This window comes from Falco rusticolus, chromosome Z (assembly GCF_015220075.1).
Source record: "Falco rusticolus isolate bFalRus1 chromosome Z, bFalRus1.pri, whole genome shotgun sequence".
Lineage (NCBI taxonomy): Eukaryota > Metazoa > Chordata > Aves > Falconiformes > Falconidae > Falco > Falco rusticolus.
In genome coordinates, this window is record NC_051210.1 from 84,430,469 (window position 1) to 84,450,281 (window position 19,813).

At 36.2% G+C, this 19,813-nt stretch overlaps 1 protein-coding gene across 6 annotated transcripts in view; it reads left to right on the plus strand.

Annotated features, from left to right (window-relative positions):
- NEDD4L (NEDD4 like E3 ubiquitin protein ligase) overlaps positions 1-19,813 on the plus strand; it is a 194,104-nt gene that overhangs the window by 147,772 nt on the left and 26,519 nt on the right. For 3 of the 6 annotated variants that reach the window (XM_037373198.1, XM_037373200.1, XM_037373196.1), the window contains 4 exons: positions 2,575-2,772; positions 4,112-4,189; positions 5,423-5,477; positions 5,567-5,623. In XM_037373198.1, coding sequence (XP_037229095.1) covers positions 2,575-2,772; positions 4,112-4,189; positions 5,423-5,477; positions 5,567-5,623 — 388 coding nt within the window. The remainder of the gene's footprint in view (positions 1-2,574; positions 2,773-4,111; positions 4,190-5,422; positions 5,478-5,566; positions 5,624-19,813) is intronic. The other 3 variants (XM_037373202.1, XM_037373201.1, XM_037373197.1) reach the window with 1 other exon arrangement.

A 19,813-nucleotide genomic window follows, 5' to 3' on the forward strand; every position in this document is an offset into this window, starting at 1 on the left:
AACACTTATGTCTCACCTCTCATTCTTTGTTGTCCTTGTAACTTTCTAATTCCTTTTTAGTTATGCAACACAACTGCTTCTCCCTGTTACTGATTTTGCACTAAGATACTACCTTTTTCTTTAGCAGTTTTCTGTCTGGATCTTTAGATATATGTGTGTGTGTCTATATATGTATTCATATACACATGTATGTATGTATATGTATATAAATATACATAATATATATAATTGATATGTATATGGTGTGTGTATATATACTATATGTATATGTATATACATGATACTATGTACCAATAGTATTACTGAACTTCTATGGTCATTGAATTGCGTATTTTACATAGGATTATTTGGATTGGTCAGCTAAAACATAATCTGTGTGCGTGTCTGAAACATATGTTTTGACTGCCTTCAAGTGCCATGAGTGTATAACATCAGAAATACTTTTTTAAAGCTGAAACATTTCTTTTGATGCCAATAACTTGAAAATAATACATGCAGTTGAGTTTGGAAAATCTTTCAATTAAGATACTGATTGCCTTTTATACTTGTCTTTCAAACAAGTATTTAGTTTCTTTTAAGTATCTAAAAGTAATTCAGAATGTTGTTGAGTGATGTATGCTGCAACATGTCTGAAGAATAACTTAAGTGGCTTCTTACACAAAGACAAGATGTGTTTTACTTCTGAAAGTGTGGTTAAAACCCTTGAATCAGTTCAACATGGCTCTGTGGAGGAGAGTAAGTTCTCAAAAATTTCTTCTTCGAACTTAATGGCACTTTATTTGTCCTTCTCTCTCACCGTCTCTTTCCTATTTGTGTCCCATTTGCCAACAATCAAGTGAAGATTGTAATATTTAGTTCATTTTATGCATTCGTTCTCTTTGTTCCTTATACTGAAACGTATTCAAAGCTGAATGTGTTGTTAAACGAAGGTAGGATTATTGGACAGATTGTAGTGAGGTGATTGTAGTTAATTTTTAAATAAACTATCTCTACTTACATGTAATTCAGATAAACCCTTTTACAAAGGACTATTTAAAACTACTCTTGCCAGTGTTAATTTTAAAGACCAAATTCATTACAATTTAAATAAATTTAATTAAAAGATTCTGAATCTCTTGAGTTAAAAGGGCATTCATCTCCCTATTGATGCTTTAAACGGTTGAGTTGGTGGAAGTCACCAACTAAGCATCTGAAACTCGAGCTCGCTTTTAAGGGCAATAACTTATTCCACAGCTACAAAACTGGCATTCTCTTCACTTCAGACTATTCAGCTAACCAGTTTAGTGGTTAGTTTGTCCAGTGCTTAGAAACCACAAGGATTCTGAAGAGCACAAACTTGTCTTCTTATACCTACCTCTGAATTAATTAAAAAAAAAAAAAAAGCAAGGTGTAGACTTACTAAACTTAAAATCTTAAAAGAATACAATCATGAGAAAAAAAATAGTTCAACTTCTTTTGTTTAAATAGTTGTTTTTATTGTAAAATGTTAAACTTCTTTGTGTACAAGACGTAAGGAAAGTTTTATTTAATGCAAGATATTTTAATTGCTGCTTTTGAACACTGTAATCTTAACTGCCTTTTCCATCCAAATGCAGCTCAGAACAAGCCACAAATAAGGGTAGTATAATTTTGTAAATATCCATATTGGTACCTCATTTTCTAATCTAATACTCAAAAATAGTAAGTAAATGTAGGCTATGTGAGAGAATTGCCAAAATAAGCATGCATAGATTTACTGAATGTTAATAATTAGTAAAATAAGAAGAAAACAAACTCTTATCAGCTAATGAGAACTGTTTTTAGAAAGTAACTGAAAAGTACAAATGCAAACGATGTTTAAACATAGTACTTAAGTCTTGTTTTCTGATTGTGTTAGTTTGTGTTTTCAAAGGTGAATAAACCTGGATCAATTTTTTCAAGCTGTTTAGGCATCTAAATGTGCACTTTCCCAGTGAAATTTAAAATAAAACCTACCACCTAATGTAACTTCTGTTTTTAACCAATAGGCGTCGATCAGGGAAGCAGTTTTACAGCTGTCATTATTTATGAAGAAAATATTTTTTTAAAATTGTCCAAAAATCTGTAACTGCAGACTTCTGGTTTTTAACAAACTTTAAGTTTAGGAACTTAATTTAGGTTCATATTTAAATATGTTTCCCACTTTTCAATGCATTGAAAAGTGGAAAACATCCCCTCACATTTAGGATACTCTCTTGTTGAAGAGTGAGATACATTACACCATGAAGAATGAAGCAATGCTTTTATTTTTCCTTTGTAAAATGAAATATTTACATGTACAGGGCTTCTGCAGTGAAATATGTAATCAGAAGTAAATACTGTGGACATTACCATTGTAGAGGGAAGTGATAGAACACTGTGTCCTTCACAGCAGGAAGCTCAGTGTGTTACAAGGAGCAGAATTTAGCTAATTGTGTTCTAGGAAATCAGTCCCAGGGCTTAATTTCTAGTATTAATTACATCTGGAATGAAAAAATGTTTGCTTTGAAATCAAGTTTATACCTTTACAGTATTGAGTGACATTTGACAAATCTTAATATCTTTCATTTTCTTCAGGGTATCAAGGACTCCCCTGTGCGCAGAGCAGTGAAGGACACACTTTCCAATCCACAGTCTCCACAGCTGTCACCTTACAACTCTCCTAAACCACAACACAAAGTTGCACAAAGCTTCCTTCCTCCTGGCTGGGAGATGCGAATAGCACCCAACGGCAGGCCCTTCTTCATTGATCATAATACTAAAACTACTACATGGGTAAGACATTCTAGATAATGAATTGTAAATCAGTTCCCATCTTTTAAATGTTTCTGTCTTGTTTTCCTGCCTATATACCCCCCCATTTTATTGTGGGATTCATCTTGTCTTTGAGAGGGGAGTTGTCAGCCTAACTTGTAAAACTGCTCTAGGAATCACAGTGAATCCTCCATGCCGTCCCGTACAGTAGCAATAGACTTGAGTAGCTAATTTCCTGAAATGACTAGAGTGCTGCCATCGCCGTGCTTGGAGAAAGGAAACTTAGTTGTTCATATCCTCTTAGATTTTGGTGCATTTATGCATCATATATCATGCAGTAGTGCTTTACATTTTGTAGTTGACCTTTTTATACTTGACAAATCATTGCATACAAGTAACTGCCATTTATATTCAACAAATGTGGGTTTTGGAGGCATACAGTGTAGTGGAGATTTGGATTGTAGTTCAGTTTGAGACTGTCCATAATTGTATTGTACTTCACTGTGACTAGCACTACTTTTGTATTAATATAATACAGGTTCATCTTCTTCAGTTAGCAGAATCCATTTTATTACTTGTTTTATGTCATGCGAATCTATACTTCAATAATTCTGCAATTTTGGTCAACAAATTGAAGAAATAACATTACACTAGGTAAAAATTGTCAAAGGCAAGACAGCATTTCACATCATCATTGAAATATGAGTTGCACTTCAATTCCTGAGGCATCATTCAGATTCCCAGTGACCACTAGTTACATGACGTATTTTTAATGGTGCTCCCAGCTGCATGTAGGTAAATTATGTGTGTGGAAATCTCAAGCATTTTTTGCCTAGAATTTTCTTCTGTGACCTATTTTATTTGACCCTTTTTGCCTCATTTGGACATTGATGTAATAAACCTATGCATTAATAAAAATGTAAGGAGCTCATTTTCATCCTTTTTGAGCCTTTTTGTGACAGGACGGCCTATTTCTCTTAGGTTTCTAAGAGCCAAAAATGTGTGCATGTACCTAAATGCCCCTTATGGGAGTGCATGCATTCCTAAGAACAAGGCTGTATTTTTTGAAGCGTACTTCTGGATAATACAGCACACTTAATGGAGTCAAAGTCTTGCATCACCCTAACTAACTCTTAACATTTAAAAAATCATTTCAGTATATGAATCCTAATAAAGTATGTGACACGTCCAAATACAAAGTATTCTATCGCTTTCATAAATCTTGTTTTAGTCTCAAAAAATAAAAATAAAAGAATAGCTGTAATGTAGGAAGATTTACTTTCCAGATAATTCTGTGTTTGACTTAGTATGTAGATCTAACTTGATCTGTTGGCTTTACAGTTCCATATTTCTGTTACAGGAGGATCCACGACTGAAGTTTCCAGTGCATTTGAGATCAAAAGCCTCTTTGAACCCTAATGATTTGGGCCCTCTTCCTGTAAGTGGTAATGTGTATGTATTTTGATATGTACATGCTATCTTATGTCATCTGATCTATTATTGCAGTTGTATATTGTACGTGGACACATACGTTGCTGACATCACTTTTCTGAAGATACTAAAGCTATGTTTATATATAGCACCAAAAAGCTTTTGTGATCTGTGAATCAGTCAGGCTCTTTGAAGCCAGCTCGTAGTATTTCTGAAACAATTTTGTGTTTCTTTGCATATCTGAAGCAATAAACTTTGAAGAAATTTCTCTATGTACTTTTAGATAATTACCTGTTGCTTTAGTGAAAAATGGAGTAGATTGTTCAAAGCGAGCTGTATCAATATACCAGCATATTCAGGCATTTAGAAATCTGAATAGATTTTGATTTTTCAATGAAACTTCCATATTCTGCAGAGAATACATTGCTTAGATAGGAGGCACTGCATGAGAGTAGCTGGAGGGCCAGTTTACAGTTTGTTCTGTTAATTTCAAGAGGTAAAACATGCAGTGAAATCAGAATAGCCTGACATGTATCACTGGAAATACATAATTAGTAAGAGATCTTAAACTTGGTTAAACTCCATTTTTGAGTGAGGTAAAAATGACTACAGAATTTAACAAGAGTTTCTCAAAAAAGATCAAAATTAAATAATTTCTCATCTATATTTTATAGAAGGCTGAAGCTTATGTACAGCATATGGGTGGAATGAGTGCTAGCTGGACAGCATTGCATATACTAAATGTGCCATTTATTCTCCTTTCTATACTATAGTTATTTGGAAGATGAAGAAAGGGAATGGATAAAATGGGAAGAACTGAGGACTAGGTTAGACGTTCTTGTCTCACTGTAATGAGATCCTGGCTTCTATACTTACAGTAAAAATAACCCACGTGTTTCAGAAGCAGAAACTCTCAAACATAACCAGTGATGGACAATGTATTGTTTGTGATTATTTCCTCATAGTAGGGGATGGGTGTAAACCCTGATGCAAGAAGCTTCCACTTCCAAGCTTTAAAAAAATACTTACTTTATTGGACATGGTTAACTGTATAAATAGCCAGTTCTTTGAATTTTCCTAGATTTTTGGCCTTTAACATAATGCATCTGTGTTCATTTCATGTTTTCTACCTCACAAGTATCTATCAGGCAGTTTATGTAGGTGTGGATAATGTGTTGCTTTGAGCTGTGTGAGAGTGGTGGTATTTCACTTATGGTCTCTCTTTATTTCCCAATTCCAGCCTGGTTGGGAGGAAAGAATACATTTGGATGGAAGAACGTTTTACATAGACCATAGTAAGTAAGCACTCAGGTACTACAGCAAATAGACAAAGGGAGGTAATAAATATTGAAGTGAAAGCTTTATAATTTTACTCTTCATTTAGGAAGCCAGGTGTTGATATGTGGAGACACTGATACCAGAGACTTAGTGTCCTCATACGGTACTGTATATTCACTGAAAGCTTGCTTTTAATTGGCTCATCAAGCTTTGTCCCTCTCTGACTTGTGAAGCATTAACATTTCTTCTTTGTGGTTTCTTTTGTTCTTGTTGATATTTTGGATTCATTGTTGTTGTTGTTGATGATCCCATGGCTTATTTGCACTTACAAAATTAAAATATACACTAGGAATAGAAAATAAGATGAGAAAAGATCATATAGCCACAACTCCACATACAGGCAGTGGAGAAATTAGCACTGATGAGTACTTTTTCCTCTCCCCTTAAGGCCTTGTGGCAGTGCTGATTCTGATCTTATTTCCTATTTACAGCATGTTAAACTGCACCCAGCCCATTAATATTATTCAGTTCTGTTAGTGAAGTTCTAGTGTAAGTGATGTTTCATTGTAGACTTGTCTTATTACAGCATCTCAGAACTACTGTGTGAGTTTTTGTTGTTTGAAAATCAAGCAACCCAGGAATGTTGGGTTGTTTCGTCTTCCCTTGTTTTATTTATTTTAAGACTTCAGCTGGACTTTGTAATGAGGTATTTCTACTGATGACATAATCTTCACAAAAATGGATAACTCACAAAACCATTAGAAGAGGGTACTATGCTAAGCAAAACTTGGAAGAATTAAAATCTTAAATTATTACCCATATTTTGACAGTATTATGTTTTTCTTTCAGTATCAATTACACTGACTCTGATGCTTATCTGTAATTGTATATTTGACATTATTAAATCATTATTAAAAGACTGTCTCTAAAGTAATATGCATTTTGAAATCGTATAAATAGTTTTAAATAAAAATTAGAAATAATACACTTGTCAAGCACAAGGTTATCCTCTTTCAAACATCAGTACAGAATTATTGCTCTTTATACCTTCTGTAATTGTTTTTCCCAACAGATATCTAGAAATTTAAATATGGCAAATTATTCTAAACTGCTGCCACTGAAATGTCACAGGATAAAACTGTTGTGTTTAAAATATCTTTATAATTGTTCAGCCTCCCAGCCTCCTTTAAAAAGTTTTAATTTTTCAGTCTCCTGAATCTACTTAACCATGTGTTAGTCTCTAAAAGTAAATGGAATTTTAAAGGTGTACATTAATTAGAATTGCCCAAATAATTTATCATTGTTAAATATATTTGCATCTGAAATCTCTCTAGTCCCTCTTTTGATCTGAGTGGTTTTAGTGTTTTATGTAGCAGTTTTTAAAAAAGTTTAGACCATTTTTTTATAATGCTGCTTGTTTCCAACAAATGCTGTTTTGGTCTCAATCTGGTGCCCCAGTGCTACAGTTAAAGGTGGACTGTAGGAGCAGAGGTGCTGGCAGTGGTATTACAGTGGACACATTGCTGCTCCATTGTGATAATGTTGTGCTAAGTATTTAGGGAATGACTGCAGACGGCATTCAGTGCTCAGTGATTTATTTGGCTTGAGCAATCTCAATAGTAGTATTTGCTTTCACAGTAGTGGTAAGGATTTGACCATGATAGGTTTGTGACAGAGCCTGCTGGCTCTCACTTGTTTCATGGCTAACTTGAGAGCATATGCTGGTGCAATCAGCTGTGCTCACCCAAAATATGCAGCTGGCCATCATTTTAGTCACTCTGCTAAATCAGTTAGTTAAGATGCAACAACTGTAGTCAGTTTCATTATTAGAATACAGTATAAATGTTGACAGTGTTGACAGACTGAGCTACTGATAATGTCCTGGTTCCCCAGATATGTTCTGTAATTCTTCTGCATAAATAACCAATACTGTTGTCCTATTTTTGAAATGTTTTTCTCACCCCTGAGAGAAACTGTAAAAACATTTAATGCAACCAGTACAGAGACCTCCTCTTCTGGAGCAATGCTAGCTGCTGTTAAGCATGCCATGTAAACTAGTAAAGCAAAGTACTGTTAAAATAATTTAGTTATTACTTGTAGCACAGTAGCCTGAAAATATATTTTTAGTTTTTAACTGTAAACAGTTCTAATTTCTGCAGCAGTCAGTCTTTTAACAAAAAATACAGCCTCTAGTTCTCTGTGATTGGTCCTTAGCTAGCTAAGTCAATGTTATTTACTATCCATGAATAAAACAGTATTCTTTACTCATTGTAGTATGCATATACTTCTACATTTCCTAGGAGCCTCATAGGAAAATACGATCTAACTGTTGGAAGGTGTCATGAAGGAAAACACAAAGGTTTTCCAACCATATTCAGAACAGTTATCAGTCGTTCACTGACAGAGGGATGGATTTATTAAGTGGGTTCCCCTCAAAGTCTGTCTTGGATCCACCATTCTTCAATATATCCATTAACGAACAGGATGAGAAATCAGACTGAGTCTGGCAAATTGCCACTGTAGTGTGAAGTAAGATGCTGTTCAATAAGAATTGCAAAGTGTTACTCAGAATAAGAATAATAAACAGAGTTTTCGTTGATAAGGGCATGAAAAACCTCATCAACTGGACATGAGTTAACTCACCCTGTCGTGTATCAACAGGGATGTCTTATTTAAGACCTGAAATAATCCTTCTAATTTCTTCAGCACTGGTAATTATAATACTGTATCTAGCATGGGGTCCCAAACTTCAAGAAAATAGTAGACCACTTGGAAAGGGAACAGAGGAAACAGAGGAGAACAGGGAATCCTCAAAGACCCCTAGAGTCTGATTTGTGGGATACTACAGAGTATTGTATTTGTGCAAAGACTTGAGAGATGGTAGATTTTCAAAAATGTGCTGCAAAAGGAATGAATGTTATCGATACCCACTTTGCATAAGACAGAGAATCTTGAGCTGCAATTCCAGGCAGTGGTTCACGTTAGGCCTTTCTAATTGTTGGGGCATTTAAGCTCTGGAATAGCATTTATAATATGAAGTACTCTGAAAAGCAAATGAGGCAAAGATTTGTCAGTAATATCATACACTCTTAAGTTTGTAGGGCAATAAGAAAGAATTGACAAACTTGCAGTCATTTCCAGTTCTATTATCTTTGATTTCATAGAAAATTATCACCATGATTTGTGGCTGTCAGGTTCAAGTAGGTGTAAGAGATGAATTGCTATAAAACCAATGAACTTCATTGAAGGAAATTTGACTGAACAGGTTGAAGCAAGATGAAAAGGGCGTGATTTGGCATCACACCTGTATGGCAGGCTCTGGTCTGTGGATCTCATGTGGCTTCTGGAACTGTCAGTCTAACAGCCTTCCTCCGTAATTTCGATAAGCACTAAATAGACTTAATGTATAAAGGGAAATAAAATAGCACTTTAATACTAAATTAACTGATAGATCAATTTTCTTGAAATGTGCTTATGATATTTTTTAGTTTTCTTCAGTTAACATTCAATGAATGTCACCTTTCAAATCCCAGTCCATTCTAAAACTACCTTGGGCTGCTCAATACTTACAGGGCTTTTCCAACTGTAGAGACATGGAAAATACTTGTGTTTTAATATAAGTGGGTTTGATTCTTTGCTTTTACCTATAGTAGCCATAAAAACAATTTTCTTGAAAGATAGTGTGTTTATTCCCAAACCTAGCAATTACAAAACTTAAGATCTGAACTACTATCTTAATATACAGTTCATAAATCAAAGTATGTATGTAACAAACAGATATATTATTGTTACCCTTTCAGTGCAGGAAGTGGATGACTTAAACCTTGCTATTGCAGGTGGCATCTAGTTTGGTTTTTAGAGCATTGTCTTATTGTTGCAACATCATCATTTTGTTGTGATTCTGTTGTGTTCAGAATCTTGTGAGGAGCAGTTGTCTGGAGGCAGGGAGAACTTCACCATGGTCCTGTATAACCTTACCATATCACCCACCTGGTGCTTTTAAAAACTGTAGATGAAAAGAACTGGATTCTGTTGCATTACTGCCAAAATCTCCTTTGGTCAAAATTAAATGATCTCCTATACCGTGTAATTTTGCCTCCCTAACCGTCCTTATAACCTTTTCATTAAATCAGTGTCTAGGACGTGTTTTTTTTTTTTTAATAAAGAGATGTTTTTCCCTCTCAATTTAAATGCAGACTGTTTTTTTTAAAGTATTACATTTTGGCTATCTTTATGCAAAATTTCAAAAAAAACCAACTTAGTCTGTCATTTGACAAAGGTTTTGGGTTCCTTTACCTTTCAGGCATGATGCCTGTGTATTTCTACTATGAGTTGAATCCAAGACCATGTTCAAATAGAACATGTCTGGTACAACAGACGTTGAAATAAAAGCAGTGTAAATACACTTAATTCTCTTGTAGTTTTGCATTTTTGAATGAGTGTTTTCAACTAAACGGTGTGATGGGGCTTAGATGTAGATGGGTGAATGCAGCCTTTTCTAACCCTGAAATACTAAGTTGTGGAAGTGGTAGGGAAAACAGTTGCAGGGAGAAAAAAACAACATAAATTCACAGTGTGGTAATAAGAGAAGTAATAATATAATTTCTTTTGTTATTTACAGACAATAAAATTACCCAGTGGGAAGACCCCAGACTGCAGAGCCCAGCAATTACTGGTCCAGTAAGTACTGCCATGTGTTTTTTTCCATTAAATGCTGTGACTCATGTACATTGGTACAGGCAGGAGGCATTACTGAGCAGCAGGTCATGCCTGTTCTCCAGATCAGTCAGATTCTGCCTGATGAACAGACCTGGAAGCAGGACCTCTGCCTCGCATTGCCTTTTACTGATGGACACGGGATGCTCAGGTGCTTGCTTTTGTGAGTGCAAGGGCAGTGGGAGCTGCCTTCTAGTCGCAGCCTGCCAAGGTGCCCCAAAACTGATGCCTTGTCCACGGCATTCAAGCTGTTGTACCACTCTGTGGACCCTGTTTTGGTAGGCACAGGCTGGAGTGCACTGGGGACTCTTCTCTTCCAGCCTGCTGCCAGTGGGCCAAAGCAGTAGTGGGCCAATTAAGAATCACTGGAGCATTTGGAAGTACAGTGCTGTGCACAGTATTCCCAGGTTGGACAATAGGTTCAAATTTGATGGGTTCGGGGGCTTTCCTAGCAGAAGCCACCTAGCCAGGGAGTTTTTCCAGTGGTGCAGTGTGGTTCCTGTCTTGCAGCCATTAGTATGTGAAGTTGGCCTCTGCCTTGGAGTATCTAGGAAACGTTTTTGATCAGTAGATATGACAGTAAATCACAGAATACCTCTGCTTCAGTGGGGAGGAAGAGAAGGGTCTTCAGAAGGATAGAGAATCTTATTTGGCTGGTTTTAATTTTTTATATTGTGTTATTTCTGAGTGAAGCTCCATCCATTCGGAAGCTGTATACCAAAATGGTCTGAGTGGTGTTTCACACTCTGTAACACAAGGAAACTCATAATTTCTCATTTGTTCCACTCTCTTCCTGCAACCCAAAGCTTTCTGCAGTAAGTGGTGATGAATGTGGTTTATGAACGAGATCCGTTACTGACGTGATCCCTGACTGAACAATAAATTTAGTATTTCAGCATGGGTTTTGTTGTTGTATTTACCGCTTATTGTGATGATGAAATTCCAGGATAAAAGTAGTGGAGTGATATCTTTAGCGTACTCTTGACATCCGGACAGATGAATTGAGGGGAAAAGTGTGATTTTAAATAAATTACATCTAATATAAGTGTAAAATATTCTTCAGGTTTTTTTCTTTCTCCACACTTGCTGATACTATAAATTACTTAGTGTGGAACAAACAATTAATAATATTAACAAATTATACAAAACAAACAACGTTAATATAAAATATTAATATATTAATATACAATGTTAATAAACAGTATTTGCATCTTACCTTTTGTTCCTCCAATGTGTTAAAATACTGTGTTTCTACATAAGCTATGTGATGGGCACATATCTGCTCCAAATTGTAAGTCAGGAGATCTTGGGCATTTCAGACTAAGTTCTTTGTGCTGAATTCTCTGTTGTAAGTTTTTAGGTATTGGAGAAATGTTCATATTTACTTGTTACCTGGGTCATTACTGACAATAGAGCTTTGCTGAGCTGAGACATTGTGCTATTCATTTTTAGATTTCTGGATAATAAAAAGTTGTTTCCACTCGATATGGGCAAGCTGTGACTATGTGGATTCAAAGTGTAAAAAAGACAAAAATTGACTCATCAGTTTTAAGGGACATATAAGCTACTTCAAATAAACTAAGAGATTTCAGAATATCAGCTTAGAAAAATAAATATGTGCTTTTGTTTTAAGATCCAGTTTTCAAAACATCAAATATATGGGGTGATTCTTTGACCTTTTCCTGCTGGTTTATGCCATTTTATGGTATTCTGAGTGATCAGACTTCTAACCCCAAGATCTTTCCAGGTGCCAAGAATACCTTTTTATTTGGGGTAAACCCTCAGGATTTTTAAGGGTCTCAGAACACAGCAGATTAACTACTGCATGGTGTAATTCTAACTGTTCTTTTTTATTAATAATATTAATAATAATCACTTTTGGAGTGATTTACCTATTTATCGTGCACTTACTGCTTGAGGTACTAATATACAGTATGCTGTACAAATTCTTAAATGTTTATTTTTCCAGAAATGTTAAGCATAAATGAGAAAGACTACCTGGGAAAGATAACAAGGGTCAATCATGATCCCATTAAGGAAAAAACAGTTGTGTGTGTGTTTGAGTTTTGGGGTTTTTTTTAAAGAGAAAGCAAGATCAAATCCATTTTACAGTCATATAAGCATTAAGGATTCATCTTAATGCTTTTAAATAGTATTTTGGTGCCATGACAAAAACAAAGAACTACTTAAATTGCATTTCACATTGCATTTAAACAATGGAAACATGTTGAAAGATTATTTAATGGCTGCAATAAAGTCATATTATTGTCAGAGTGAAATGATTTAGGTTTTTTTTTAATTTTTCATGTCTCATCATCCACAAGAAAAAAAACATGCAAAACTATTTCCACCTTCCACTCTCACCTACATCCAGCCATGAATCCATTTCAAAACCAGCCTATACCTTCCCTTCCCCAAAATCCCAGTCCTCACCCAGAAACTGAACTTGAAGCAGAGCTTTGGAATTTGTGATTCAGCCTTCAGGGAACAGAGGATGTAACTTTCGCAGTCCTGTGGAAATCCAGATCATTCCTTTGCTTCCAAGAAATCATCCTTCACTTGTTTAGCTAGTTGGTTTACTAGGTCTAATCTTTCATCTTGAAGGAACAGTAAAGCAGAGGAAAGTCAGGATGTAGTTGGAAAATATGAAGGAGGCCAGGAAGCCTTCCCCCCCCCCCCACCCCAGCTCTTTCCAAACCTTGTTTAAAGTAATATTGTGTATGGTGTCAAACCCCAGAGAATTAAGGATCCTTAATTCTCAAAAAATTTTTTGTCAAAAAAATTGCAGAGAATTAAGGAATCTTACTTAAATACTTAGCAGTTATTCGTTAGAGCCAGACCTGTACCTGTCATAGTATCATTTTTCCAGTCTGTTCCTGTACATTAGTTTAATTCACAACTGTTTTACGGCCATTTCATCTGAAGGCTGAATAACGTAGGTTGCAGTCATTGGCCAGGCGATCAGGAGTATGGATGGCTCTTATCTGTACTCCTGCTTGATGGCTGATGCACTTCAATGCTTTTGTGTCTGATACTACTTGGTACCGTCAGAGGCTTGGTCTTTTTGGGTGTTTGTGCACATTTCCTATCTGGTGCAAAAGCAAAGGAGTCTGATGGCGACCAGTCAGTAGCAGAAAAGAACATTGACACCTTACTGACTACTGTGATGGTCAGCAACTGGGTGGCTTATGGATTAACACCAAACATGGCAATCTTCTATCTTAGCGTTAAATCCTTGCTTACCTATCCAGTATGTTAGCAGGAAAGAGAAGCGCAGGGTTCAAATAAAAATGTCTTTCAAAACTCTGAATGACAGAGGTTGTGAGAACCTTTGTCGAACCTTGAGTTGTCCATGCGTGGAATTGTCCTGAGAGGCCTTTTGGGTATCTGGAAATCCACGTAAATATTTCAGAGACCTGTGGCATTTGTTAAGGGCTGTTTACATATGCCAGAAACCAATTTCCAGCTCTGCTGATTAATGTAATTCTACCAACCTCTACCGTGTCATCTTTTTTTTTTTGAACTTCTAAAATTTTTCTGTTATGTTGCTGTTACTTAAAAATGTGGTCTAACTCACAGGCAGTTAGTTGCATTGAGTGAGTATTCAGATAAATATTACACAGTGACTTGTACTCGATTCAAAAGTATTTGTTTATGAAATGCTTTCAGTTTCTGGATTAAAGTCATTATGAAGGTGTGTATTTTCATTATAAGTTATTTACAAAATAGTTTTTATATAGTTTGATAACTGTTAAGAATTAATTTCATTCACATTGGGCTGAAAAGATAATTTCTACCCATGGACATTCCCCTGCCTAGTCAGCTCTGCTGTGTAGTTACATTGTTCCCTGCGCTTTTTGGAGGGCAAATGATGTTCGTTGTTAATGTCATAACTTTACTGGAGCCCCTTAACTTGTTCTTAGGTTCATTTTTGAAAATTCTTTTAATTTTGTGTTTTGAGTAGCACCGAACAGTGTTTAGAAGCTGTGCAAATCTATATTCTGTGGTAACACTAGTGATTTTTAAAAGTCAGTTATCATATGGCATGCTCATTATTTCCTAACAAGACACATGGATGGCAGCAACACATTTCAAATTTTTTATCTGTGTTAAAAATTGCTTTTGCTCTTTTCTGTTCCTAAAAGCAGAAAAAAAAAAAAATGAGGGTAAGTAGAGGAACAGAAGAACTGGGTCGAAAGTTTTCATACCTTTTAAGTTACACACTGAGAAATGGGGAAATTTTGGCTGCTGTACTTCATGAGTGGTGAGTTTTAGATGAACCTATGGCATACATATGTAGATAGCATGTCTTTAAATTTCTTTTTTGTTTAAATAATATTAGAATATCAAACTGCTGAACAGCTGGAATAATCTGTATTTATGATTCTCTCTCTGACAGGCAGTTCCATATTCCAGGGAGTTCAAACAGAAATATGACTATTTCCGGAAGAAGTTAAAGAAACCAGTGAGTAGAAACATGCTGCTTCGTTTTGGAATCAATTACACTATGTCTGGGAGAAACACTTCTATTCCAAGCATAGATGCAGAATGGGGTTGTATCTTGCTCTAACGTACTTGCCAATTTTTTTGATTGTGCTACACCTGAAGGGGTTAAGTAGGAACCAAACAAATTAAGAGAAGTTTGAATTTGATGAATTTCTCAACAAAAACATTTACAGATCTTTAAAACTCACATTTTTCTACTTGAACTTGATTCACCCGTTCTCATTGCAACTAATTGGTATGTTAGTTTACAAATAGGCTTGAGAATTGATATTTCTCCTTCATCTGCGACACTGGACTTTGAAAGGCAGAGCTGAAACAAGCTGGCAGAGCCCACAGTTGTGCTGGGTCTGGCACAAGCTTCTAGTGTTCTTGTTGTGTGAAAAAAAGTATTTTCATTAACATCTTTAATGTAAGACAGTGCTTAGTATTGGCTTGCATGTGATACTGACTCATAATTTAACAGTAAACAGCCTTGGCAACACCAACTATTGTTTGAAGGGGAACTCGCCACTGTCTTTACCTGTTTATTGATAGCTCCTTGAATTCTCACCTTGAGTTTGACCAGTGATTATACACAATAAGCACTTCAGTTGTCAGGAAAAAGCAAACCTTCCAAAACAGTTGTTTTAAGTCAGTTTTATCAGGAAAACTATACCTGGCTCTAAGTGTCATGTTTTTGTGTTCATCCAGTTGTCATCTTAAAAATTCTTAATTTGTTTCAGTTCTGTCTTTTCTGAATTTAGCTCCCTGGGCTAAATCATAATGGGTGTTGGCTCCCTCCTGTTTAAACAGAGCTTCTGAAACATTTTGGTAGCCTGATTTTCTTTTGTTTACATCTTTGCAGTTCGGTTCTGTTGTCTGTATGTGACCAGATGTGTTCTTGTGAAACTGTTCCGGCCTTTATAGATACCTGAGTAAAGTGGTTGCATAAATCCTGTGCACTTGTTACTATTTTAAACTAAAATGCCCTTAAAATAGAGCATAGTCATATCATTATCACTTTCTTTGGTTTGTTTGTTACTTTTCTTCTTGCTTTCATTGTTTTGTCAAATATCATAGAAACCTCAGAACCACCACTACACCAGAGCTTACCTAGTTCACCATACACTATCAACCTAGTAGACTTGGAGAGCACTGGAAAACAAAAATAAGGGGAAACTTTCTACATCATATGATTAATCTCTCATTACCACTGGTCAACAATTTGCTTGAAGACTTACTTATTGAGACTAACAAGTATAATATAATCTTCTTTCACGTAGGCTGATATACCAAACAGATTTGAAATGAAACTACACAGAAGTAATATTTTTGAGGAGTCCTACAGAAGAATCATGTCTGTGAAGAGACCTGATGTACTAAAAGCCAGGCTCTGGATTGAATTTGAGTCAGAAAAAGGACTTGACTATGGAGGGGTGGCCAGAGAATGGTTTTTTCTCTTGTCCAAGGAGATGTTTAACCCTTATTATGGTCTCTTTGAATATTCAGCAACGTAAGTGTCCATTAAAATGCTTCCATTCATAAGGGGATATATGTTAGATTTTGCATGAGAGGCAAAGTTACACTGGAAAGTAGTTAGATCATCCTTCATGGTGCATCACTATGCACACTTACAGTCAGATCTCTCTGTTCTGTACTATTGTTTCTTCCTTGCTTTTCAGACAAACTTTCAACTTGTCATTGAAATCTCATAAACCATTTTCATTATTAAGACAGTATTCGTTGTTGCCCTGCTTGCAGCAAAACTGCCATTTTTGAGGCTGGTAATAGTGAAAAGAGCAATGTCAGATGAAAGACTTTTTATGCCCTCCCATTACATTGTGAAACACCTGCTGTCCAGAATTACAGTGCTCCTTTATAATTAGCTCATAAAACAGCTTCTCATTTACATTTCAGCAGTCACACGGCAGTGGCTTTACATAAGTTTAAATTTGTATTTGTCCAGTTTTAAAATCTTTGAGCAATCCATTAGTTTAAATGAGAGAGCAAGTCTTTTTCTTACAGTACATTTGTTTTAATATGCTGTATGTAGTTCACAGTGTCTACTTAGCTACAGTGAGGATGGATTCTTAATGCAGGCAGTAGTTGTGATGGTTTTATGTCAATATCTTCTCTAATAACTGTTGAATAGATTGTAAAGCAGATGAACAAAGACTGCATAATGAGAGTTTTATCACATATGTGTCTCAGAGAAGACACATTCTGCCATTGAAGGGAAACACAACACTGACTAGTACAGAATGTCTGTGATAATAGAGTTTGCTGGATAAAATTTGTTTGAAATATTTCCACTTATGGGATATAGGTCACTGTAGGTATTTAAATAGAATGTTATTTCATTTTAGGTTCAGAAGGTAAAAATTTTAAGAAATAATTACAAAAAAGTCTACTTAAAACCCCTGTATCTTCTTCACAGATTAAGAACATGCAGCAAATTAAAAATACCTTTACACTAATGTCTTATTGTGACACACACATTCACACAAGTCTTAACGTTTTGTTACCCAGTTAAAAGTTCTTAGTCCTTTGACAACTGTTTTCAATATTCTGGTGGTTAAGCTATTTCAGAGACATTCTCTAGTGTGTGCAGTTTAAGGTGCTAGTAAGAAATATGCTTTATCCTAGGACAGTCAGACCATGGGCCTATACTTAATTCCTCTTCAGTACATTCAGATATTTCAAGAACTAAAAGCAACTACTGCAAAAAAGAATCCTAAAATTGTAAGCCCTGAAATTTGGCTGGAAAGAGTGAATAATCAAACCTGGCAGAAGAGATAGCTTAGGTGAAATTCTCATTCCACTGAAGCTGGTGGCGGAATTTTACTGTTTTTCAATGACACTAGGCTTTTATCCTTCAACAGGTTAGCACAGCCCTTACACTTGCCACAGGTGGAATCCTGTTGATCATAACAAGACAGTTTGGCTTAGGTCAGCCTACCCACAAACTGCGAGATACTTCTGTTGAGGAACACATGGAGAAATTACATTGTACACTTGCAAAAATGAACAGGAAATGGCCCTAGGCTCAAATTATTTATTGTTGTATCTGATTGGCAGGTTATTTAAAGATTTGGTTACTTAGATATTTTTTTTCTTTCCTCAAAAAAAAGGGACAACTATACACTTCAGATTAATCCTAATTCAGGTCTTTGTAACGAAGATCATCTGTCATATTTCACATTTATTGGTCGGGTCGCTGGTCTGGCAGTATATCATGGGAAGCTATTGGATGGTGAGTTATTACAGTTATTACTCTATGGGCTGTGCTACTGTTGCTGGGATTTTTATGAAATGAAATGCATCAATATTCATATGCTTTAGAGGGTTTGTATTTCTGGAGACAAAGTCTGAGAGAAAGTAATGGAACTGGAACTGTTTGGAAATTGCATTCCTGATGTGAATGGTGATTCAGGAATTATAGTGCCTTTCTTAACAAATATGTTTCATATGACATTTTGCTCCTTTCTCCACTCATGTTAAAACTACAGAATCAGCATTGCTAAATAATCCACTATTTCTAAAGGAAAATGCTAAATTTATATCAGCCATTTCCATGCAAATCCTGCAGCCAAAGCAGTTGTGTGGGTGTCAATTGCAGCGTATTTTTGATCTGTGAAATTGTTACTGAATGATTTAATGAGAACATGTGATTTCTGCTGAAACTGAAATCCCACAATAACTAAGCAAGCCAACATTATAAACTGACCAAATCTTATTTAGCAGTGGTGCATCACATTAGAAGAAGCAGCTCACTGTCCTGTTTTCACTGTCTGACATTTTTTAAATGGTGATTTTAGATGGCTTAGAGTACCTTGAGCTCCATTTTGTGTCTCTCTGCCATTAATGTTATGGTGTCTAATGGCATAATTATTGTAATTGAAAAATTGGACTTTATGTGCCTAGATAAAAAAATGAGCCTGCTGTGTTAACTTGAGCAGTTACAGCACTGTTACTTTCAGGAGGTTTCTTCCTTGCTGGCACACTAGGAAATACCATCACACATTGTCCTTCAGCAGCCATATCTTTATGGAGGGTGAAAATGCACAACAGTGGAGGTAACATCTCCCCCCTCTCTGCCCCCCCCCTCTCTGCCCCCCCTCAGGCTTCTTCATCAGACCTTTTTACAAGATGATGCTGGGGAAACCAATAACTCTGAAAGACATGGAGTCAGTGGTAAGATAATACTTAATTGTATCAGCATTAGCAATTACATGGGGTTTTCCTCCAGGGAAATTTTTGAGCTATCAATTCCAGTAAACCGCACAGTGGAAAACACAAGATCATAGTTGCAGTAACTTTAGAAAGGTGTGTACATACTTCTGAAGTAGAACAAATTTTCCCGGCTAGAATGTGGTTTCAGTACCAGTGTACTAACAGAGGCAAGAGGGACAAGGGAGAAAAGGTGTGAATAGGCCAATAAGAAACGCAACAGAAAATGTCTTCATTATACTCACAGATTTTCCACTGGGTCAGCTTTCTCCGTGTTAAAAGGAGTACCACCACCAAGCCCTTCAGCCACCTTGTCATGCTGTGGAGCAAGAAGAGGAGGGTGCAAGGCTTAGTTCTGGCCTGATGACATGGGAAGTTGCCCACAGTGCTGGAAGGAGGAAGGGCTGCTGAATGATAAACAATTTTCTCGAAATACACCTAATGAATGCAGCACAGCTTATGCCCTAATACCTATTTCGGTTTTGTTCCCTGCACTTTCACACCTTCAGCATTAATTGCAATCAAGTACTTCTGTGTTGGCACTCCCTGGGAGAAAAGTTTAATGTCTTAATTTGTATTGTGAAATTAGAACAACAGTGAATAGGATGCCACAGATGCCAAGTTTAGGTGTGTAGCATACCGGTTTTGAAATACAGTACATTGCAGGTGTGTACAATGGCTAGATACAAGTGGTTTACATTCCATTAGCAGGATGATACTTGGTTTTTGTCTTTCTAACCTTTTGAGGTCTTTGCAGTTTTTCCACTGCTGTGGACTTTGGAGAACCTTGGAGCTTTTTTTTCCCCTTCCTAAGCGTTCTCTGTTACACAGAGTAGTTTATCGGGTAAGATGCTGCAGGTTGCCTCTGCAGGGGCGGGGCTGGCTGTGAGCCTGGCCACGCCACCTGTGCTGCACTAAGACG